At 35.5% G+C, this 25,084-nt stretch overlaps 1 protein-coding gene across 9 annotated transcripts in view; it reads left to right on the top strand.

Moving 5' to 3' along the window:
- KANSL1 (KAT8 regulatory NSL complex subunit 1) overlaps window positions 1-25,084 on the top strand; it is a 201,180-nt gene that overhangs the window by 128,697 nt on the left and 47,399 nt on the right. For all 9 annotated transcript variants that reach the window (XM_058284440.2, XM_004447124.4, XM_004447123.5 and 6 more), the window contains 2 exons: window positions 6,481-6,622; window positions 12,482-12,586. In XM_058284440.2, the coding sequence (XP_058140423.1) occupies window positions 6,481-6,622; window positions 12,482-12,586 (247 nt within the window). The remainder of the gene's footprint in view (window positions 1-6,480; window positions 6,623-12,481; window positions 12,587-25,084) is intronic.

Genomic DNA, 25,084 nt, shown 5'->3' with positions numbered 1-25,084 from the left:
AAGAAAAATCATATAATAGCTGTCCTTTGTGTCTGTTTTATTTCACTCAATTTGATGTCTTCAAGGTTCTTCCATGCTGTAGAATGCATCAGGACTTCTTTTTATAATAAACATTTTATGTTTATATTACATTTTTTTAATCCATTCATCTGTTGATGGTCACTTGGGATGCTTCCATCTTTAGGTTATTGTGAATAGTGCTGCTGTAGTTACTGAGTACAAATATTTGGTCACGTCTCCACTTTGAATTCTTTCGGGTATATACCAAAAAGTAGGATTGCTGGGTCATAGGGTAATTCTATCTTCAACTTTCTGAGGAATTGCCCATCTAATTTCCACAGTGGCTGTACCATTTTCAGTGCCACCAGCAATATATAAGGGTTCCTGTTTCTCCAAATCCTTGCCAACATTTGCTAATATTTTTTTAAATAATAGTAATCCTAATGAGTGTGAAGTGGTATCTCGTTGTGGTATTGGTTTGCATTTCCCTGATGACCAGTGATGTGGAACATCTTTTCATGTGCTTTATTGACCATTTGTGCATCTTCTTTGGAGAGATGTCTGTTCAAATCCTTTGCCCATCTTTTAGTGGGATTTTTTTGTGTTTTTGTTGTTGATGTGTAAGAGTTCCTTATATATTCTGGATATTAAACTCTTACCAAATATATGATTTCCAAATATATTCTTTATTCTGTAAGTTTACTTTCTTGATAATGTCTTTCGGACAAAAGTTTTCTATTTTGATGAAATTTATTTTTTATTTTTTTAATGCTCATGCTTTTGGTGTAAAATCTAAGAATCTATTGCCTAGAGAGGATCTTGAAGATAGTGCCAAGTTTATTTGGTAAGAGTTTTATAGTATTAGTTCTAATATTTAGGTCTTTGATCCACTTTGAGTTCATTTTTGTATATAGTGAGAGGTAGCAGTCCAAATTCTTTTTTCTGCATGTGGAATTCCCATTGTCCCAGCATCATTTGTTAAGAGTGTATTTCTTTCCCCCATTGAATGTACTTAGTACTCTTGTTGAAAATCAATTGGCCATAGATGTGTAATTTTATTTCTGGACTCTCAGTTCTATTCCATTAATTTATGCGTGTGTATATCCTTATTCCAGTACCACTCTGTTTTTTGTTTGTTGTTTTTCAAGGAAGTACTGGGGATTAAACCCAGGACCTTGTACATGGTAAGCAGGTGCTCAACTCCTGAGCTACATCTCCCCAGTGAGTGTTGGTTTTGGGGGGGGAGGGGTTGGTGGTTTTGTTTTTGTTTTTAGGGTTTACCACAGTTCGAACCTGGGAAGCAGGAGCTCAACTGCTTAAGCTACATCTGCTTCGTAATTACTGTTGCTTTGCAGTAAGTTTTGAAACAGAAAATGAGTCCTCCAATATTGTTTTTTATTTTTCAAGATTGTTTTGGCTATTCAGGACCCTTGCAATTGGCTTTTCCATTTTTGCAAGGAAATTTGCTAGACTTTTGATAGGAATTGTATTGGATTTGTTGATTGCTTTAGGTTGTATTGGCATCCTTACCACGTTAAGTCTTAAGATCCATGAACATGAGGGGAGGATGTCTTTCCATTTATTTTTATGTTAAATTTCTTTTAGCAATGTTTTTTAATTTTCAGCGTACAAGTCTTTTGCCTCTTTGGTTAAATTTATTCCTAGGTATTTTATTCTTTTAGATGCTATTCTAAATGTGATTTGTTTTTTAATTTCCTTTTCAAATTTTTCATTATTGGTATATAATAGAATTACCACTGATTTTGTCCTACAACTTTGTTGGATTCGTTTAGCAGTTCTAGTAGCTTTCTTGGAGATTCTCTGTCACTTTGACAATATAGAATCATGCCATCTGTGAATAGAAATAGTTTTGCTGTTCTTTTCCAATATGAATGCCTTTAATTTCCTTTTCTTTCTTGTCTGATTGCTCTGGCAAATTCTTCCATAGAATGTTGAGTAACTATTGTGACAGTGGGTATCCTTGTCCTGTTCCTGATCTTAAGGAGAAACTTCTCAGTTTTTAACTGTTGTGTATGATGGTTGCCATGAGTTTTTCATAAATGGCCTTTATCATTTTGAGAAAGTTCCCTTTTATTCCTAGTTAGTTCTGAGTATTTTTATCATGAAAGGATGTTGGATTTTGTCAAATGCCTCTTCTGTATAAATTGACATAATCACATGTTATTTTTTGCCTTCATTCTGTGACTACATGGTATGTTAAAACATTGCTTTTCTTAATTTGTTAACTTTATTTGTATTCCTGGGATAAATTCCGCATTATCAAGATACGTAATCCTTTTAGTATGCTGTTGGAGTCAGTTTGCCAGTATTTTGTTGTTGTTGTTGTTGCATCTGTATTCATAAGGGACATTGATCTGTAATTGTCTTTTCTTTTGCTGTCTTTTTCTGGCTTTTGGTTTCATGGTAATGTTGGCCTCACAGAATGAGTTAGACAGTTTTCCCTCTTCTTCTGTATTTTGGAAGACTTTGAGAAAGATTGGTATTAATTCTCCATTAAAGTTTTGGTAGAATTCAGTGAAGCCATCTAGTCCTAAACTTCTCTTTATTTTTTATTTTTTATTTATTTATTTTTATTTTTTATTTTTATTGACTTTGTAATAATATTACATAAAAAATATATATGTGAGGTCCCATTCAACCCCGCTCCCCCACCCCCCCCTCTCCCCCCCAACAACACTCGTTCCCATCATCATGACACATCCATTGGATTTGGTAAGTACATCTTTGGGCACCTCTGCACCTCATAGCCAATGGTCCACATCATGGCCCATACTCTACTCCATTCCATCCAGTGGACCCTGTGAGGATTTACAATGTCCGGTGATTGCCTCTGAAGCACCATCCAGGGCAGCTCCATGTCCCAAAGACACCTCCACCTCTCATCTCTTCTTGCCTTTCCCCATACCCATCGTCCACCATGTCCACTTTTCTCAATCCAATACTACCTCTTCTATGTGGACATTGGATTGGTTGTGTCCATTGCACCTCTAGTAAACTTCTCTTTATTGGAAGGTAGGCTAATTACTTCTGACCTTAGGAAAGTTGAAAAGTCTCTTCCTTAATATATATTATATATAATGGTATTTATCCATCAGCATTCTTCTGAATTGAAATGTTTTAAGTAATTTTCTTTTCCCTTTGTATTTTCAAAATAGATATTTAAGTGTGTGTGTTTACAGTAAGCAAGAAAGGGAAGTATTCTGTTGGTTTAAGATGTGTCTAAATTCAAAGATAGCAAATAGATTTAATCTTTCTTGTCTATCTAAAGTGTTTTGTGTCCTTGGAATACTATCATGAGGCTTGAGATCTAATCTAAGTTCAGCATTTTTGGGAGAGTGTGCCAGGATTCTTAGTTCATCAATGTTGAGTAAGGAGGAAGTACTGTCAGTGTGTCCTTGATTATTGATATCTTCTTCTTGCTGTGGTTTTCATCTTAAGGGTTTTATTTTGGATGGCCAGTATCTGTTGTTAAAATATTTATGAATAAACTTACCATTAAATGGATGGTGCTGTTAATTTTATTAATCACTGTTTGGCTTCAAATTGCTGTCTCTTACAGTATTTGACTTCCCTTATGTTTTTTTTTCTCGAAGATCCAGGATTTGAAAAAAAAGCAAAGCTGTATGATTCCTTAAATAAAAGAGTGACATAAAAGGGTTGAGGGGAGATTATTTAGGGTAAATAGTATGATTGATGTTAGGAGTGTTGACTAAAGAAGCTATTAGAATAGCTCAGTGTAGAGAGGGACCTGGCTATGGTCACTCTGAAATGAAAAGAATCTGTAAAACCAAGAAATTTTGCAAGATAGGAAGATTGTGAGCCCGGAGGGTAATTGAAGTAGAGAATTGAAAGTGTTAACTAGCTTTGCCTATTTTAGAAAAGGACATTATTTTAGCTTAGGAATGATCCCTAGGTTATACTTGATCTCTTGAAGTCCCTTTTTTCTAAAAGAAGGGAAGTAATTAGATAATACTTTATCACAAGGGTTGATCTGATTGGTTTATATTTAGATGATAGAGATGATATAGAAGAGTTAGTAAAATAAGCATTGTTATCTCTAGTCTTAATTATGATAGTATGATTCAAATATTTACTCATTTTTAAACCTACAGTGGTTAGAGTTGTGTTTTCTGGTACCATAAGAAGGCATGTTTTTCTTTTATTTTGACATTATATTGTATTTTACTCTATTGGCAGACTATGTTAAAATTCACTTGCAGATGCTTTAAATTTTTAGTAGTATGCATATCCTGATTGGAGGTGAGGCTATAGGCAGTGTTACTCATGTCTTCATTTAATTTTATGGTAGCTTATGAAATACTTTGATTATAGAATATAGGACACACCATGTACTCTCTCTCTGAAATTTAAGGAATATTAAATGTTGCTACATTTCTATAATTCCTAACATTTCCTATAATGTCTCATAGGTAGAACTAAAATCCAACTTCTCCATTCTTCTGCCCATAAATAGTTAATGAGGATTGGTCCTTGTCCTGAATCAGTTCTATGCATGTTTTTATACCTTTACTACTTACCTGTTTGTGTAACAATAACTCCATTAAAAGAATAGTCATATATTTATATGACTATATCCATAACTCCACATAAAGAATAGATAAATCTATTTCTAAATAGATTTAAATTTCCCTACTTTAGCAGAATTCAATTGTAACTAATTTTTAGTTATTGCAGGCTCTGCTACATGATGAATCTGCACATCATGCAGATATGTAGCTTATGTTCTCAGAATTTCATGATGGTTGGTATGCTTTTATATGATTTTCCTATTCATTTTTCAATTAGATTGTTTGCTTTTTTCTTATTTGTGAGAATTCTGTTATAGATCCCAATTTTCAGTCTTTCGTTACATGTCTCAGATACTGTTTACCAATCAGTAGATTGCCCTTTAACTTTTGCCTGTTAGAGCTTTTATTAAAATCTGAAAATTAGATATTTTTTGTGTGTCTCTGATTTAAGAAATACTTGCCTGTCTGAAGTTCCAAAGATAATTCTTCTGTTTTAAGTTTGACTTATCAGATTTAGGAATTTGAAAAGCCAGAATTACAGAATTAATGTCATGAAATAGAGACCTAGTTTTATTTTCTCTATGTTATTTCAACACCATTTATTGAATAGTTCATCCTTTCTCCCACTGTTTGAGTGTCAGCTCTTTTCTATATCCAGTTCTAATTTTTGGCCCTCTGTTTTCTGTTCCTTTTGTATTTCTGTCTCACTTTGGGCCAGCACCACAGTGCCTTGGTTGTGATAGTGTTACAGTAAGTCTTTTTTTTTTTTTTTTAAGATTTATTTTTTATTTATTTCTCTCCTGCCCTGTCCCCCCCCCCCCCCCCCCCCCCGCATTGTCTGCTCTCTCTGTCCATTTGCTGTGTGTTCTTCTGTGACTGCTTCTGTCCTTAGCAGCAGCACCAGAAATCTGTGTTTCTTTTTGTTGCGTCATCTTGTTGTGCCAGCTCTCCGTGTGTGCGTTGCCATTCTCTGGCTGGCTGGTTTTTTTTCGCGCTGGGCGGCTCTCCTTAAGGGCACACTCCTTGCGTGTGGGGCTACCCTATGCGGGGGACACCCCTGCGTGGCATGGCACTCCTTGTGCGCATCAGCACATCGCATGGGCCAGCTCCACATGGGTCAAGGAGGCCCGGGGTTTGAACTGCAGACCTCCCTTGTGGTAGCCGGATGCCCTGTCCATTGGGCCAAGTCCCCTTCCCTACAGTAAGTCTTGATATCTGGTAGTGTGAGTTCCCATCATATACACTTTTTTAGGATTTTTTACTCTCGGTCATTTTTTTCCAAATGCGTTTTTGGATCTGTTTATCAGTTTCTATTAAAAACGCTGTAAGGAATTGGATTAGAATTTGAATTTATAGATGTATATAAGAATTGTTTTTAAAAATGTACTTACTATTTATGTAGGTCTTTTACATCTTTTAGATTTTATTCTCTGTGAAGACCTTTTACTATATTTAATCATTGTTTTTGTTGTTGATGTGAATAGTGCCTTTTAAAAGGGAATATTTTCTGACTTTTTGTTTTCATATACAAACATTATTAGGTTTTTATACCTTGATTTTTATTTGGCAACTTTGCTGAATTCTTGATTGGCTATACTAATTTAATAAGAGTCTCTTGGATTTTCTATTTACTCTATTCTTTTATGTCCTAGTTTAAAGTAGGAAATATTTCTATCTCCTGAGAAATTAAAGCAACTTCAGAAGATCAGGACATCAGAAGATAACTCTGCCAAGTTTTTGCTAAGTACCTATAAATGAAGAGTTTCATCTGTGTGTCCTGTGACATATATGTCTTGGGTTTTTCTTGGCACTGGAGGTGTTCAATATAAGGGCCTTTGAAAGTTTAACACCCTCTACCACCCACCTTCCCCCCATTTTGTATCAACATTACTGACTACCCTTGGATTTCACTCAGTTTATTTCCTTTTAGGAGGCGCCGATCTGAGTGGAGATGGGCTTCAGACCGAGCAGCTATTGTCAGCCGCTGGAACTGGCTTCAGGCTCATGTTTCTGACTTGGAATATCGAATTCGTCAGCAAACAGATATTTACAAACAGATTCGTGCTAATAAGGTAAGACATATGTATCTGGTATTTTTCAGCCCAGCTAATAACTACAATTTCATTCCCTCCCATCCCTTCAGTGGCTATTAACTACGTCAAGGAAAATGGTTTAATATGATCTGATAAAGTGGTTTAATTTGTTTAGAACCTAATGTTTCTTAGTATAGTACAGAAAACAGAATAATTAGACATGTGATTAGAACAAAACAATTATGGGTATCTGGGTTAATGGAAAGCATAAGAAAAAAAGATTGTAATGTAAGCCATTAGCTAGAAATGTCATATTTGTTAGCTTTGTGGGAAGATGGCAGTGACTATTGAGAATTTTCATCTTTTTGCATTTTTGCTTAGATATGTTCCAATTCTACTGCTAAGCTTTCCTTTCTTCCTTGAAGAAAAATAGGGTTTTCTCTAAAAGATTGTTCTGTAAAATCAGACATTGGTGATTAGGATTTTGATTTTCCTGTGTTCTTCAGTCTACAAAGGACCAATTCCTACCTTGAACAGTGACGCAATGTATAGTCTTTCTTATTGAAAAATCAACTTAGAAAAAAGTCCTATATTCAGTTTGGGTTTGAATCAGGGAAAAATGTTCATGGAAAAGAGAGTGCTTAGGATGTACCAGGCATTGTTCTTTTTAGTGGGATCAAATTGCTGAACAAAAATCCTATCTATCTTTATGGAGTTGATATTCTCACAAGGCATTTTTGGCATTAGTTTGGTGTGCTTGACCTCTGTAATTGATACATGAGTATAAATGAAATGAAGAGTCTATTCTTACTACAAATAAGTGCCACAGCACTTTTGTGTGTGTGTGTGTGTGTGTTCTCACATCCTGCCTTTGCACTGATCAAAGCCATGAGAAAATTACTGTACTGTGAACAGTTTTCATCATCAAATTAACCTGTGGGCCGAAAATTAAAGGATGACCAGCTGACAAAATAAATAAGATGATGGGGGTTTGAAATAAAAGTGTTGTAGCCACTTGCATTTATTCACTTAAGCTTTTATTCCAAAAATTCCATAGGCATGTACTTCAAGGTTTTTTCCACAGTGAATTTATGTATAAATCTCTAAAAGTTCAGTAGAGCATCTTATGACTGAGGGCAAAGTCCAGAGGGCTTACTTTAAAAAACAAAAAACAAAAAACCAGCTAGGATAGGGGAACAAATTAAAACCTGAATAATTTGTTTAAAAAAAAAAATTAGAGCAAATGAGGAATTAAACCTAAAACCAAGTGTGGTAAAAATCTTGCTCTCCTTTGTTCTTCACAAAAGAAAATTTAAGTGAGATTTATAGAGTGTAAGCTAAAATGGTGGCTAAAAGTAATGAAGAGGTATTTGATTTTGTCTCTCTTGCTTTGTCATGGACACTGCTTCAGTGCCTATTTCCAGGTATTTATAGCCAGTAGTTAAATGGGAATTTCCATATTTGAGGACTAGATTTTCTTTAGTAACAGCCAGCTGAAATTAGTATAATGGCAGTCATAGTTGTTGTTTCATCTATTTTATCATATATATATATATATGTATATATGATATATATATGTGTGTGTGTATATATATATACACACACAAATTCACATATGTATGTGTGTGGGTTATGTATGCATTATAATGTTATGATGTTATACTATGCTATTCATCAATTCTTGGGAAGCTTGAAAGTATGAAAAAGTGAAAAAGAGCCCCCCCTTCCCCACACACACACACAGAAAACCAGCAATAAAACCCATCCAAACTCAAAGTTAACCTTTGAGCTTACCTTTAACATTTTCTTCCACTATTTTTTATAGTCACATAATTTCTTTAAACATAATCATATTACAAGTGCAGCTCAAATACTTCCCGAACATAATTTTTTTGGAAAACATTATTGCCTGCATTAAGCTGTTTCTTTAAATTATGTTATGAATGATGCCGTGGTAAGCATTTTTACTTGAATCAAAGGTATGCGTTCTTGATGCATTAAAGTATTTTGGCAGTGTGCATCAGTTTACACCTTTAATGAGTGTGAGAAGATACTTTACAATTTTGGCTCCTGCTTTATTCTTTAGCTAATCACTCAGCAGTAATGACAGAGAAGTTTTGGGAAACTTATGAAAAAAAACTTCAGGTTTTTCCAAGTATTTGGAAAGTGGTTATTGGTAATCCAAGTGTTTTATCATTCACAGAATTTGTATTGGAGAAATATCAAACTTGGACTGGTAAGCTTTAGTTCTAGCCCCAGCTTTGCAACTAGGAAGCTATATTCCCTTGGAAAAGAAAGTCATTTAACCTTTTTGGGCCTCAGTTTCTTATCTGTAAAATAAGTCATTCTAGTTATCTTTTGAGATACAATTTCATAGTCTTCAATTTGAATACACAATTTCTGTTACAAAGTTCAGGCAGGAAGAACAAAACCTTAGAAGTGGGGAGTCTGTTTTATTATCTAATTATTAGGATTTCACGTCACCCAGCACATTGTATTACTTGAATGAGTGAAATTTAGCTACTTGAATGCTTTTTTATTTGCTCATCCTCTTTTTAGCTCCTTTTTTTCTTTGGAATGAGGTATAGTAAAAATTAAAAATTTAGTTTTGGTTTTATATCTGCTAGTGAACTTACATTGGAGGGGTGGAGGGTATTGCATAAATGAATGTTAACTGCATCAACATAGCATTTGGATTTGCAAAAATAGGTTTGATTAAAACTAATGCATATTGAAAAGACTCAAAACAGATTAATAGGGACTTCCAGTCAAGTTGCAGAGGCAGAATTCTTGGTTGTGTTTCCTACTCTCTTCCCTCACAATGCCGTAATGTGTTCACATATTCACTTGTTTATGTCTTCAAATGTATATCCAGAAATTCAAGCATTTTGACCTGAACAGGTATTCTTTCTCCTTCTGTATTTCCCCCCACTAGTCTCATGTCTACACAATAGCTGGAGTGACCCTTTTAAACCATGAGTCAGATCATTTCTACCTTCTGCTTGAAAATCACTGCCCTAGTCGGGGTTCTCTAGGGAAACAGAACTGACAGGAGATATCTGTAAATAGTATGAGATTTTATAAGATTGTCTCATATGACCATAGGGATGCACAAGTCCAAATATCATAGAGCAGGCTACAAGTCAGGTACTCCAGTGAAGGTCCTCAATGAGTTTTCCAGTTTACTTTGACTGTCTGAAGAAGAGATGGGAATTCTTTCTGAATGCTGAAATCACATCTCCTCAGATTATTGTAAATGTAATCAGCCATCTGTGCAACCAACTCACTGATGATTAAAGTCCAAAAAATGCTTTTGTATTATAGTTAGCCCAGTGCTTGCTTGACCAAACAGCTGGGCATCGTTACCTGGCCACGTTGACACATTAGCCTATCCGTTACAACTCACCAAAGACTTTCAATCTGAAAATAAAAGCTAATGTACTCATAATGCATTACAGGCCTTGCAGGATCTCTCCCCTCTTTACTTCTTTGACTTTAGTTCCCCATGACCTCCTCTCATTTGTTTTATTCCAATTTTATGTTAAATTAATTACAGTTCATCAAATCATTAGGCCTCCTCCAACTTTAAAACCTTTGCATTGGTTCTTCTACGTATCCCCAAGGTTTGCTCCCACATTTCTTTCAAACTTTTGCTCAGATGTTACCTTCTCATTGCAGTTTATACCACCTGCCCAATATTCCCACTCCTACTTCCTTAATACCTTCACTGTCCCTTTTTTTTCCTCTTTAATATTTATCACGTCCTAATGCACTACACAAAATTTGCTTACTCATTGTTTGTTTCAGTATTAGAAAGTAAGCACCTTGAGGGATGGGCTTGCCTTTTTTTTGTATCCCTGAAACCTAAAAAAAAAAAGTTGTTTAATGTTTAAGTGACAAATAGATTAATTTGAATGAACAAAGGAAAGGACATAATAATAGTTAAATCCAGCGATTAGCCCTAGTTCTGCTATGAAATTGCCTGTTGAGATGTGACCTTGAACCCATATCTTATCTGGATCTATAAAATGAAGAGGAATGGCTGGTCCTTACCAGGTCATAATCTTTTCTCATGAGGTGTCTTTGTGGTAACTCTGAGAGGTGTTTTGAGAAATTATATCCTTCTGAAGTCGTTCCCTTTGGAAAAAATTGGCTGTTATGCCCTGACTTTCCTACCCTTCTGAAAAATATTGAGAGAGTAATTTTATACCTTGTAGTTGGGTTTATTTAGACTTCTGGCTATAATTAATGTAAACTTAATATTTCATTTTCATGAGAAAACATTGTAAACAAAAGAACACACAAATTTGACGTGCATTTATTTTCTTGACAGCTAGAAGGATATGTGGAATTCAAATATATTTGTATTTGTCCAGGTCTTCAATGAGCTTACCGTTAGTTAACATTTGAACAGCAAATTGAGAAAACAGTAAATGAGGTAAACCATTTGGCCTTTGGTTCTGCTCTGGACATGAGTTTAAATACAGAGAATGTAAAATATAATCATACTTTGGGAATTCAGGTAGAATGGAATAAAGTAAATTTACAGGCTCAGCCAGGGACATATTCTTTGGAAGAAGGTGGGACTTGGATTTGAAAAGCTCTTTTGAAGAGTAAATAACAACTGGACAGATAAAGGATAAGGAAAACGCAGGAACAGGGAGTATTGTAGCATTTAATTAAGTTTATTTATCTTCTATTTTGTAATTGCTCCCACCTCCCAACAGCAACCAATGGCCTCCATACATTTAAACCTTTGTCTAGGAGATAATGAGATCAGCGGGGAAGTAGATAGAAACAGATAAATAACTAGGGACCTACTAGGAGGAACTTTGAATACCAAGATGAGTTTGAACTTATTTTATATAGGAAATGGGGAAGTAATTTGGACCCTTAAGCAGGGAAGTTCCGTTTAATGCAATATTTTGAGAAGGCAGTACTAATCTATGCATGATAGCCTTTTGTGAATCTTTTTACTTGGAAACAGTAAAATTTGTAGGTATATTTTATGCCTATGGTTGAAGCAAGAAAATATTTTGAAGCAGGAAGCTCTTTTAACCAGAGAAATCTCATTTTGAAGGCTAGAGTAAATTGTCCTTAATATTAGTTCATGGTCTTTGCTTCTTTTCTGACTCCATATTCTACATAGGCAATGCATAGTCTTACTCCTTAATGGATAGGTGTTTACCCTTTTAGGGAAAAAGGGTGTATACTCCACCCCTGTCCTTTATTTTTTTCCCCTTTGTTCTTTTTTTTTTTTTTTTTTTTAATTGAGATAAAATTCCATTTTCTTTTCCTAATATTTTTTTTCTTCCTTTTCATCCCTTTGCATCCTCTGTTTCATAAAGAGATTTCTGAACTGGAAAAGAGACCCCCCAAAGGTGGATCATCTGGTTCGTTGGTTCACAAAAGTCTAAAGCCACATTTGTGGTCAAGTTAGCTAGAAAACTGCATTGCTGCTGTTAATCCATTAGAGTCTAGTTGATAATCAAAATAACATAGTATTAAAATGCCATAATCTCATGAAGATACCAGATCTGCAAGACTGAAATGAGAGATGCTAAATGGCTGACAAGCCATGAAGGTCAGAGCATTCAACTGGAAAAGTGCTGTGTTTCTACATATATTATTAACTATGTAGAGGGGAAGCTTTGGTCTGAGTCTCATGCCTTGCTGAATAATTGTGTCAGCTGCTGGGCTTTTTGTTAAATAGCTCTTACGGGAAAGTAAAGCTGCTACTGGTGTAATTTGTTTCTGAAAGGTATAGGATAAAGGAAAAAGCCTCTGGTAAACCAGTTTTCTTCCCCTCCTCTCCCCAACTCTTTTGAGATAACTCTGAAGTAAAATTCATAGTTTATGCCATTCACTTATGCTTTTTCTCTCCTTTCTGTCCTACAGGGCTTGATAGTTCTTGGAGAGGTGCCTCCACCAGAGAACACAACAACTGATTTATTTCTTCCATTTAGTTCTGAAGTGAAAACAGAACATGGAACTGATAAATTGGTAAGTCTAAAAGAGAGAAAAGAGTAAATGAGTGAGAATTCAGGTGTAACTGAAGCACACAGTTTATTCTTTGTAAATAGCATCCTTATATTCACTGAAGGGAGGCAACTGTGTCCCTTTTATCATTTTTGGCATTTTAGCATCTGGATTCCTGAATAGGGCAACATTGGGCCCCTCCTGCAGCTATATAGCTGATTTAGAATTTAAAAGATGCTCCTAACTCTCAACACACCACAATCAATGCAAGAATGGTACTATGGAATATTAATAGAAATCAGGAGACTTACCCTAGGCCCCTATAAAATGAAGAAGGTCAACTAGAGGTTAAGCTCAAATGTTGAAAATGTTCTCAATGGAGAGGTCACATTTTGATTCTATAATGAGAATGAAGCTATAATCTCCTATATCCTAGAACCTAGCTCTGTCTTCCTCTATGATTCTGTCCCTTTCTCTGTTCATCTCAAAACCAGAATTAATTTATTTTCCTTCTGATTTCCAAGAGCTGTTTTCATTTATTTCCTGGGGCCCTTTTTACTTTCCCTGAAAGTTCACTGGATTTTAAGAATATTTGCGTTTCTAATGTAAGGCATTAGTTAGAAATTCCAAACTCCCACAACAATTGTTTGTCATTATGCTGAGATATGCATATTCATTCTATTTCCTGGCATGGTAGTGAAGAGTGCTGGGTCTTTAAGTTGTTAGTTAACCTAGCCTATCTTCTTGCATTTGCAATAAAAAATGCTTGTTGTCTTTTTTGTCATTGTTAGTTGGAGTTCATGACATGGTAGAAACTAACTTTCCTACTAAAAGAGACCTGGAAAAGAATCCCAGCCATTGATGCTAGGTATACATGGAAAGATATTAAGAGATTGGTGGTTGTTCAACTCTTCTTTCCCCATTGAAAGGACCTGGCACCCTTGTGAAAATTAGTCATGTTGAGTGAAATAGGCTAGACCAAAGGGACAAATGCTTTATGATTTCTGTGATGTGAAATAGTTGGAATAAGAAAATTCAGAAGCAGAATGCATAATAGTGGTTCCAAGGGGGTGGCAGGAGGGGGAAGTGCAGAGTTATTGCTAAATGAATATGAGGTTTGGTTTAGGATGATGAAAATAGTCTATAAATAGATAATGGTAAAAGTTACAGAGTATTGGTAATGTACTTAATGCCAAAGAATTGTCCCCTTAAAATGGTTAAATGATTTTTATGTTATATGTATTTTACTTCTATTAAAAATAAATTTGGGCAAGTGGACTTGGCCCAGTGGTTAGGGCGTCTGTCTACCATGGGAGGTCCGCGGTTCAAACCCTAGGCCTCCTTGACCCGTGTGGAGATGGCCCATGTGCAATGCTGACGCGCGCAAGGAGTGCCGTGCCACGCAGGGGTGTCCCCCGCATAGGGTAGCCCCATGCGCAAGGAGTGCGCCCCGTAAGGAGAGCCGCCCAGCGCGAAAGAAAGTGCAACCTGCCTAAGAATGGTGCTGCATACACGGAGAGCTGACACAACAAGATGACGCAACCAAAAAAAACACAGATTCCCGTGCCACTGACAACAACAGAAGCGGACAAAGAAGACGACGCAGCAAATAGACACAGAGAACAGACAACCGGGGCAGTGGGGATGGGTAAATAAATAAATAAATAAATCTTTTAAAAATTTTTTGAAAAATCAACAACAAAAGAGAGATCAATGGTACTTAACTGGAAAATAGTTTTTAATAAATTAGGGCAGAATGGCAAATTTTGCCACTATTCAAGTCCATGATGTAAGTTCATTTTGTGATACCTACAGAATTATTTATTTACTTAAACAGTGATTTGACTATTTAGCCAGGGTAAAAATTGGTGATCGAGAGAGAGAACTTGACGTAAGTTGAAAGATCAGCTTGTGTTAGGTGTAGGAAATAAGAAACTTGAGACATATGTGATTGGGAGTAAGTTCTGTATAGACATTTATATTTTTGGGTAGAGTATTAAGGGATTTTAAAAACTTGGGGATTATCTCCTGTGGTCACTTCTTTTCTCCCCTCAGCTGTATCACAAGTGACAGCATAAGACAGTAACCGTCATTGTGGTATTGACTCTCATGATTAAAAAATACACAAGTGATTCTGGGGTATGTATATACACTTATGTGTTTGCATATATACATATAAGCCCCTTAGGTACTAGTCCCATTTCCAACCTTCCAGACAACTTGCCATGTGTCTGGTTTGTGTGTATTAGATTGTAAGATCCTTAAAGGTTGAGACCACAGTAGTTTGTCAGCCACAGTAGTTTCTACATTGTACAATAGAATACCTTTTGGTGGATTGAGTGAAATTAATAATAATTATGAAAACAACTGAGTAAGGGTATACTGTCACCATTTTGTCTTCAAGGAGAGATTAAAAACCCTGTTCTTGTGAGTTGTCTACTCTTTGTGAATAAATACATGCTTTGTGAGGAATCTTCAGAAAGAACAAGAAGAGACAGAAGGCAGTGCATTTACATTTTTTTAAGGGGCCAGTTATTTGCAAAACTAAGCCTCGTACATCATTTGTTAGGCCAAATTTTTCATTGTAGGAAGGCACTATTTAATTTTGCCCTTTTGATACCCAGTTTTAGAAAAGTGATCTATCCCGTGTCTTGCTTCTCAATTTTGTTTTAGAAAATCTTGGGTCACACTTGGCAGGGGGCAGTTGTACATTTTCATACTCACATTTACCAGCTTTTCCTCCATTTTATTTTGTTTTTTTCCAAAATAGAGGTATTTTGCTCTTTTTAAATTAACAAAGAAAAACATTTATAGACTGGTTTAAAAATAATGATGACAAAGGTGATTTTTTGTTTTGTACATTTCTGTATTTTCTTTTTTGAAACTTACTGGAATGAACAACAACAACAGAAAATCTGTCCATAGTGAAACTTAAAGATTGCTTTGATTCTATACCATAGGTGATTTACTGAATGAGAGAACCAAGATGGTGACCAAACTGGTTCAGAGGAGATCAGATTCTGATTTGTATGAATAGTCATTGACAAGAAGAAAACTAGAATTAGATTACTCATGATCCTACAAAACTGATTAATATCCCAACAGAACAGTGAAGCCATAACCTTTATAGTTCTATTTTCAAATAGACGCAAATCAATTTTATTTATTTTTTAGATTTCTCTCCCCTCCCCCCTCCCCCACACCCCCCATTGTCTGTTCTCTTGTGTCCATTCGCCGTGTGTACTTCCGTGTCTGCTTGCATTCTTGGCAGCACCAGGAATCTGTATCTCTTTTTTGGCTGCATCGCCTCTCCTGGACAGGCTGTGCTTTTCTCGCAGGGCGACCCTCCTTGAGGGGTGCACTTCTTGTGCGTGGGGCTCTCCTACTTGGGGGACAACCCTGCATGGCATGGCACTCATTGCGCACCGCAGCACTGTGCATGGCCCAGCTCACCACATGGACTGGGAGGCCCTGAGTTTGAACTCTGGATTTCCTATATTGTAGGCAGACGCTCTATCAGTTGAGCCACATCTGCTTCCCCACAAATCAATTTTAACTTGTCAGTGTTGTAAAATGAACACCCACATTAAGGGGTCTGGGCAGTACATATCTGCTTGGGTTGTGAGCACAGTATATAGATCATGCTAAAATTCATTTGTTCCATAGGGCCCTAACCTGTGATCAGAAACATTTAAGAAAGAATAATAAACAGAAAAGATATAACTTGGAACGGATGCGTATCACTAATAATTTTAAATTAACCCAAGAAAAATGACAATTTCATACAGAGAGTATTCTTAGAGACAGATGAAGGCTTTCTTGGTCCATGTGGCATAGAGTTTCTAGAACTGAAGCAGGAGAGCCATGTCTCCTTTAAGAGAGAGAATTCTGAATTGTCAAACAGCTAGAGATTAGGGAATAGGGAATGGTAGGAAAAGTAATTACAGAGGGGTTTACCTGTCCACACTGTATTTATACCCATACCCCTGTTCCTGAATTGCATATGTTCTAGGGAGATTTGGTAGAACCCAGTCAAAAGCAGTAGTTAAAAGGCTGAAAGAACTGAGCAGAAGATGGCAGCCAATGCCTTCTGCAGAGAAGACAGAATTTGAAATTTGGATATTGCCAAGACTTGGTAAATACCTTAGACATTACATTGAAACCAAAGAAACATAGAAGTTGAAGGAAGCAAAATTTTGGTTTTGGAAAGATTAGTAACGTTTATAAAGCAGTAGCAAAACTGATAAAAAGAAAACAAATTGCCAGTATGATGAATTAGAGAGACTACCAATACAGATTCTGCAGGTATTGAAGTGATTATAATGGAATCTTAGAAACAAGTTATGCCAGTAAATTTGACAGCATAAATGAAGTGTTCAAACGCCTTAAGAGACACATTACCAAAGAGGACACAAGAATCGAATATATGAATAGCTTTATATAAAAGAAATTGAATTCGTAAGCAGAAAACTTCCACAAAGAAATCTCTATATTCAAACGTTTTCCCTACCGAGGAAGTAGTCATTCCAGTTCTGTCCAAACTTTTTCAAAAAAAAAAAAAAAAAAAAACAGGAAGGATCATTTCCCAACTAGAATTTCATGAAGCTAGCATAACCCTAATACCAAAATCTGACAAAGCCACTAGAAGAAAATTTACTGTATTAAGTTGGTGCAAAAGGAATTGCTGTTTTGGACCATGAATTGTAAATCATCATAATTTGTCTCAAACATATATTTACTAATCAAAATAGGAACCATTAAAATCAGTACATTTTGCCGATGATAATTAGGTTTGCTTATTCATGTAGCCTAAAATTCCATGCTTTGGGATTCATTGAACTCCTGGAAAGCATTTCTGCATCTTGTTGGTTGTGGAAGCGTTTTTCCTGCAAAAAGTTGTCAAGATGCTTGAAGAAGTGTAGTCAGTTGGCGAGAGGTCGGGTCAATATGGTGGATGAGGCAAAACTTCGTAGCCCAATTCATTCAACTTTTGAAGCCTTTGTTGTGCAATGGGTGGTCATGCATTGTCATGGAAAAGAATTGAGCCCTTTCCATTGACAAATGCCAGCTGTAGACATTGTAGTTTTCGGTGCATCTCATCCATTTGTTGAGCATACTTATCAGATGTAATGGTTTCACTGGGATTCAGAAAGCTATAGTGGATCAGAACGGCAGCAGACCACCAGTCACCATGACCTTTTTTTGGTGTAAGTTTGGCTTTGGGAAGTGCTTATGAGCTTCTTCTCGGTCCAGCCACTGAGCTGGTCATTGCTGGTTGTATAAAATCTACTTTTCATTGCATGTCACAATCCAATCAAGAAATGGTTCATTGTTGATGCATAGAATAAGAGAAGATGACACTTCAAAAGTACAGATTTTTTTATTTTCGGTCAGCTCATGAAGCACCCACTTAGTGAAATTTTTCACCTTTCCAATTTGCTTCAAATGCCAAAGGACAGTAGAATGATCCACGTTGAACTCTCCAGCAACTTATCATCTTCAATGATTGCTCTCAATTGGTCGTTGTCAACTTCCGGTGGCCCGCCAGCCAGTATGCTTCTCATCTTCAAGGCTGTCGTCTCCTTTGCAAAACTTCTTGAAAGACCACTGCACTGTATGTTCCTGGGCCAAATGCGTTGTTGAGGTTTCAAGTTGTCTCCGCTGCTTTATGACCCATTTTCAACTCGGATAAAATCACTCGAATTTGCTTTTTGTCTAACATCATTTCCATAGTCTAAAATAAATATAAAATAAATAGCAAATTATAAGTCATTAGCAAAAAACAATAAAGCGGAAATGCACATTAAATGATGAATAATATAACCACATTTATTTAAGAATGTATTCCGATATCAAACAGCAAATTTCAATAGTGCAAAACCACAATTACTTCTGCACCAAGTGAATATCTCATGAACGCAGTAGTAAAAATCTTAATTGAATGCTTGCAAATTGAATCCAGCCATATGTAAAAAGTATAATATGTCATGAATACGTATTTATCTCAGGATTGTAACATAGGTGTGGAATTCAGGAAATTGTAATTAATATTATTAGCAGAATTAATGAGAGAATCCATGTAATCATCCCAGTAGATGGAGATAAAAAGCAACCAAAATTTAATACTCTTAGATTATAATAATGTCAACAAACTGGAAATAGAAGGAAACTTCCTTAACTTGATAAAGGACTTCTATCCTGAAAAACCTGCACCTACCATACTTTTTTTTTTTTTAACTACCATATTTCTTGGTGAAACAAATGCTTTCTGCCTATAGACAGTATCAAAGTAAGGACATTATAAAAGCATTGTACTACATGTCTCAGTGTAATAAAGCAAGAAAAAACTATAGAAGGCATAGAAATTGGGAAGGATGAAGTAAAACTGTCTTTTTGGAAGTTATGATACACAGATGATAATCTGGAATTTCCAAAGGGCTGGTAGAACTATTACATGAATTTTAGCAAGGTCTCAGGATACAAGGTCATTATGCAAAAATCAATTGTATTTCTATTTCTTAGCAGCAGACAATTGGAAAATAACCCTAAGAAGCAATTCCATTTAAAATAGCGTCAAGAATCATAAAATGCTTAGGAATAAATCCAGCAAAATAAATTCATGACTTCACCACCTATACAACATTTCTGAAAAATTAAAGAAAACCTAATTAAATGGAAATATATACTGTGTGTGTGGATTAGAAAAGTCAGTGTTGTTAAGATGTAATTTTCAAATATATGTGGAAATGTACTTCAGGTAGCCAAAAAAATCTTTAAAAAACAACCAATCTGGAGTGTTCACATTACCCAATTTCAAGACTTAATAAAGTTAACAATCATCAAGGCAATGTGTATTCCCAAAATTATATACCAAGTAGATTGATAGAATAGAATCTCACACATAACCACACAGTTAATTAAATTTTCAGCAAAGGTCAGAGCAATTCTTTGAGGGAAAGGAAGTCATTTTAGCAAAGGTGTTGAACAACTGGATAAATGGAGGACCCAAAAACTGAATTTCAATTCCCAAGTCCTTCTCATTTGATGTAGATCATAGAGCCAAATGTACAAGCTAAAACTTGAATACTTCTAGAAAAAAATATAAGATAATGTATTTATGACCTTGTAAAAGGTAAGAATTTCATAGAGTACACACAAACTACTGACCATAAAAGAAAAATTGATTAAAAGAATAATCCAAATTTATGTATATCAGAAGTAGTAAGAAAATAAAAAGGCTGGCCACAAACTTATAGATATTGTCAGCTTAATATTATATATCTGACAAAGGACTTGTATACAGCAGTAAATCAATAAATGTTACAATTAAATTTTTTTTTAAAAATGGGCAAATGAATATATATGTGAATGGCCAGTAAAAACATTAAAAGGTGCTCAGTTTCTTCAGTCATTAGGGAAATGTGAATTAAAATCTCCAGTAAGATATTTTACACACCCACTCAAATGGCTAAACTTTAAAACTTACACCAAATATTAACAGAAGTGTTGAGCATCTGAACTTTTATACATTGCTTGGAGGGTGTGTATGAATTGATAAACATTTTGGAAAATTCTTGGACAGTCTTTCAAATAAAGTTACATATACCAGCCACACTATAGTCCAACAATTCCATTTCTAGTATTTATTTAAGAGAAAGATATGGCCACAGATTGACTTGTGTACATATGTTTATAGCAGCTTTATTCCTAATAGCCCAAATCTGGAAACAATCCAACTGTTCATTAATAGGGAATGGATAAAGAAGTCATGTAGATTCACACAACTGCTTTCTATTCAGCAATAAAAAGAATGAACTGATAAATTCAGTGACTTGCGTAAAAGAAGGCAGGCAGAAAAGACTGTACTCTATGATTCCATTTATATGAATTAAAAGTCCAAAGACATTGAGCTCTTACCATAACAGTTTGTCCATGGGGTGATAACATTGACTGGAAAGGGGACATGAGAGAACTTTCTGGAATTATGGATATATTCGTTTTATCAAAATTAAAGTGTACACTTAAGAGCTTTGCATTTCCCTGTGTATGCAAATTGTATCAATTTAAAAAATAATAAAGGGAGTGGAAGTGGCTCAAGACATTGAGCACCTCCCTTCCACATGGGAAGTCCTGAGTTTGGTTCCCAGTGCCTCCTAAAAAGAAGACAAGCACAGAACGAACAGACGGAAAGTAGACAGCAAGCGCAAAACAATGAGGGTTGGGGGAGAAATAAATAAAATAAACATTTAAAAAACTTTCTATAAAATGTATAGGAGATTAGAGTACATGCCCTATTGACAATAGAAACTTTAAAAAATTACTATGATAAAGATAAAGTTTCCCTGAAATAAAGAAAAAACTAAATTTACATGTGTTCCAATATTTAAAAGATATAAAAAGGAGATACAGATATAGCTTGTTGTTACACTGCGCTTCAGTGATAAAGATGATCCTTTGGACAATCAAGTAGTAAGAGTGTAAACCTTAGGCTGTTCTCAGATTTCTCTATAGCAATTTTAAAAGCCAGAAGATAGAAATCTGTAGACATCCCATATAAGTAAAAAAATTTTATATCCACTCATACTATCATTTCTACATTGAGCAAACATGAAGGGATTCTGGGAAAATAACATCCAGTAGACTTTTTGAAAAATCTATGTGTTTAAATTCAGCTTTTTTTCAAGACAAAATAAAGAATAATCAATAAGAGTCTGAAAAGACTTCTTTTAGGCTAGTGCAATATAGATTTATGTTTCCCTTTTTTTTTTTTTAAGATTTATTTATCTCCCCCATTTATGCTCACTGCTCTCTCTGTCCATTCACTGTGTGCTTGTCTTCTCTTTAGGAGGCACCTGGGACTGAACCTGGGACATCCCATGTGAGAGAGGTGCGCAGTCATTTGAGCCACCTCATCTCCTGGCTTTGTCGTGTCTCTCATTGTCTTTCCTCTTTGTGTCCTCTTGTTGTGTCAGCTCACTGTGCCTGCCCGTCCCACCGGCTCTGTCTTGCTCGTCTTCTCCAGGAGATGCTGACAACTGAACCCAGGCCCTGTGTGGTAGGCAGGAGCTCAGTTGTTTGAGCCACATTTGCTTCCCATTTCCCTTTTTATTTCTTGGCATCTACTATTTTCTCCTTTATTGAAGACTTTTGAGTTCCTTTCTGTCCCACATCTTGTCACTATTCTCAGTTAATATAAGCACTGCAGTGGACAAACCATCCAACACCCTGACTTATCTCATTCCTTGACCTCCTATGTAGTCACTTTTTCCCTTAACTCTTAACTCAGCCACCCATTCTCGTTGTTATAGTTTGGGGCTTATCGACAGAATTTGCACCATTTCTACTGCTTTAAGTTTAAAACATCCCTTTTATAAACTATGTCTACCCTTCTTGCTCTACCCTTCTTGCTCAAATAACCCTACTGCTACTAATCTTGTGATTGCATCAACACCTTCAATCCATTCTCCCCTATTTTTTCATTTTCCATCATTCTTGTTTCTTGCTTCATTCTTTCCCTGTCCAGCCACCGTGGCTCTTTATAATCACTCCCTTTCCAAATACCCACTGGTGCCTCATTCCCTTCTTGCTCTCCAACATGCTCAACTGACAGAACCATAAATCAGGGTGAATGAATGCTACTTACACACTTTATGTGCTGTACTGAGTAATAGTATTGCTGGGGGTTGGGGTGAAGTTGAGGGTACACCCAGCCAGACTGCCTGGTTTCTCTTTTTAAAGGGTTTCTCTTTTTAAAAATATTAGGTGTAATCCTGTATTTTTCCAGTTAGTTTCCTTTCTTCACATGATTTGTTATATTTTCCTCCTCCTACTTCCCATGCCTTTTCTACCCTTTCGCCCTCTCCTAGGTGATTTTGTCTCATACTTCATTGTGGAAAGGGAGACATCAGATTTGATCTGGTTCACCATTCCTCCACCAAGCCTACATACTTGCCAGTATTTCATTTTCTTCCTTGCCATATTCATGAAATAGGTGTCTCTTCTGTTCTAAGGTCAACCTTTCCATTTGTGCTCTAGACCTTATCTTCTGAAGAAGTTACTGTCTTTGAATATCCCTACTGTATCATTAAACTTGTTTTGTTTAGTTTTCAGTTATTAATTTCTTTTGAATATTAGATTTTTCCTGTCATTACTTCAACATGATTGTTTCCATCTTAAAAACAAAACCAGCAACCCTCACTTTTATATTTCCCTCCAGCTAACACTACTTTTTTTATTGTTTTCATGGCAAAATTTTTTGAAAGATTTATTTACATATGCTGTCTAACATCTCTTTTGTTGGGGGTTTTTTTGAGGAAAAAATTTTTTTTTGTATTTTGAGAAATTCACGTAACAATTTTAAAATATATAATTCACTCGTATCTAATCTATTCACAGTGTTGTACAACCACCCCCTCTATCTAGCTCTAAAACATTTTCGTCATTCTAAGAGAAAATCCCACATCAATTAAGCAGTCAATCCCTAGTGCCTTCTCTCCCAGTCCCTGGTAACCACCTGTCTGCTTTCTATCTCTAGGAATATTCTAGCTATTTCACATAAATGAAATCAGACAGTATATGATTTTGTGTCTGACTTCTTTCACTTAGCCTGATGTTTTTGAAGTTCATCCACGTTTGCACATTGTAGCACATATATCAGAACTTCATTCATTTTTATGTCTAATTTAATTTTATGTATGTACAACATTTTGTTCATCCACTGATGGGCATTTTTATGTGTTTGGCTATTGTGAGTAGTGGTGCCATGAACATTTGTGTATAAGTTGAGTTGATGTTAAAAAAAAATTTTCTGGTTTAAATTTTTGAGAAATCATTGAATTGTTTTCCACAGGGACTGTACCAATTTACATTCCCACCAGAAATGTATGAGGGTTCTTATTTGTTCATATTCTCATTGACACTTATTTACCATCTTTCACATCCTAGTTAATAACTCATTGGGCTGAACATCTTTTCATGTGTTTTTTTGGCTATTTATCTATCTTTGGAGAAATATCTGTTCAAGTCTTTTTCCCATTTTCCTTTTTAAATTGGATTGTCTTTCTAACCAGTTTTAACCTACTACATATTTGCTACCAGCCTCTTGACCTGTCTGCATTTCAAATCTTTTTTCTTGAATCCAGCAATCAGAAGTACCTTGAAAACACTAATCAGATTATGTTACTTGTCTGTTTAAAAACTCTCTTGTAGTTTTCTTCTGCACGTAGAATGAAATTATCATACATGATTGGGCCCTGCCTGTTTCTCTAACCTTCAGCTTACATGTCTCCCCCTATCCTCCATTCTCTATATTCTAGCTATTCTCTTTCTTTTATTCTTTTGAGCTCTCCAAACCATTTACTATCTTAGGGCCTTTGTATGTACTGTTATCTCTGCCTGGAGTCTTCCTGGCTGTTTGTCTGCCTCTTTTTCTTTCCAAATTTTGGTTGCAACTCAAGTCTCAAAGAGGTTTTTCCTGACCTCTCAATCTAAAATAATTTCTTTTGCTCCTTTTTTTTTCAGAACTGCCACTTAATGTTTAACTCTCTCTTACCTTACAGACTACATGCTCCTTGGGGAACAGAGGGAGGACTGTTGTGTTGTTAAATGGTATAATTCTTTTTTTCTTAAAACAGCTTTGTTGATATAGAATTCACATACCGTGTAATTCATCTATTGAAAGTGTACAATTTAATGTTTTGATTTTTTAATTTTGTTTTTCAGTACGTTCACTGGATTGTATCTCCATTGCCATAATCTAATCTAACAATTATAATAGGATAGGGGTGAGGCCCAGGCATTTGTTTGAAAATAAGCAGTATGTTGGTAACTACTCTCCATGTATGTATTAAGTCTTAAATTTAAAAAAATTTTTAATAAATAAGAATATTGAATTTTATGAAATTGTCCCTACATATAAACAGTCTGATAAATAAAATATGGCAGGATAATTTTTTTGGTTAGGCATTATTATGTTTGGTTGAGTACTTTCTACATTTTAAAGTTTTTCTGTAGGCAAGGAATCTGCTCTACATGTACTACTTAATGAAATCTCTTTGGGTTTAATTTTAGAAATTTGGTGATACTGTCTTCATTCGACAGTTTACTGTTCCTTTCTTCTGGGGCAGGGAACTGGTTACATCTCTCAGTGATCTATGTAAATTATTATGGCTATATGTGGTTAAATAACTTACTTTTCTATGGAATGCTTTTATTAATACTGTAAAATAATATTGTGTTTCATATGTGCATTAATGTAGTCCTTCTGCATATATTAAACACCCTGTTTCTTGTGTAGATTGGCAATAATGCATGTCCTTAATCTCTCTGCTTTTCCAAAATCCAAAGATGTCTGAAAACCAGAAGTCCCATTTCCCATCCCTCATCCCCTCCCAGTTCTGTGTCCATCTCATTTGGTGGCAAAACTTGACCTGAAGTGATGATTATAAGGCTGTTTCTGTTTTCTCCATTTAGTATAAATACCCAGAAGCAGAAATATTAATATGTTTGATTTTTGAGGTGATT

The sequence above is a fragment of the Dasypus novemcinctus genome, chromosome 21, assembly GCF_030445035.2.
Source record: "Dasypus novemcinctus isolate mDasNov1 chromosome 21, mDasNov1.1.hap2, whole genome shotgun sequence".
NCBI lineage: Eukaryota > Metazoa > Chordata > Mammalia > Cingulata > Dasypodidae > Dasypus > Dasypus novemcinctus.
The sequence above is the reverse complement of the archived record's forward strand: the minus strand, read 5'-3'. Positions and strand labels throughout refer to the sequence as shown.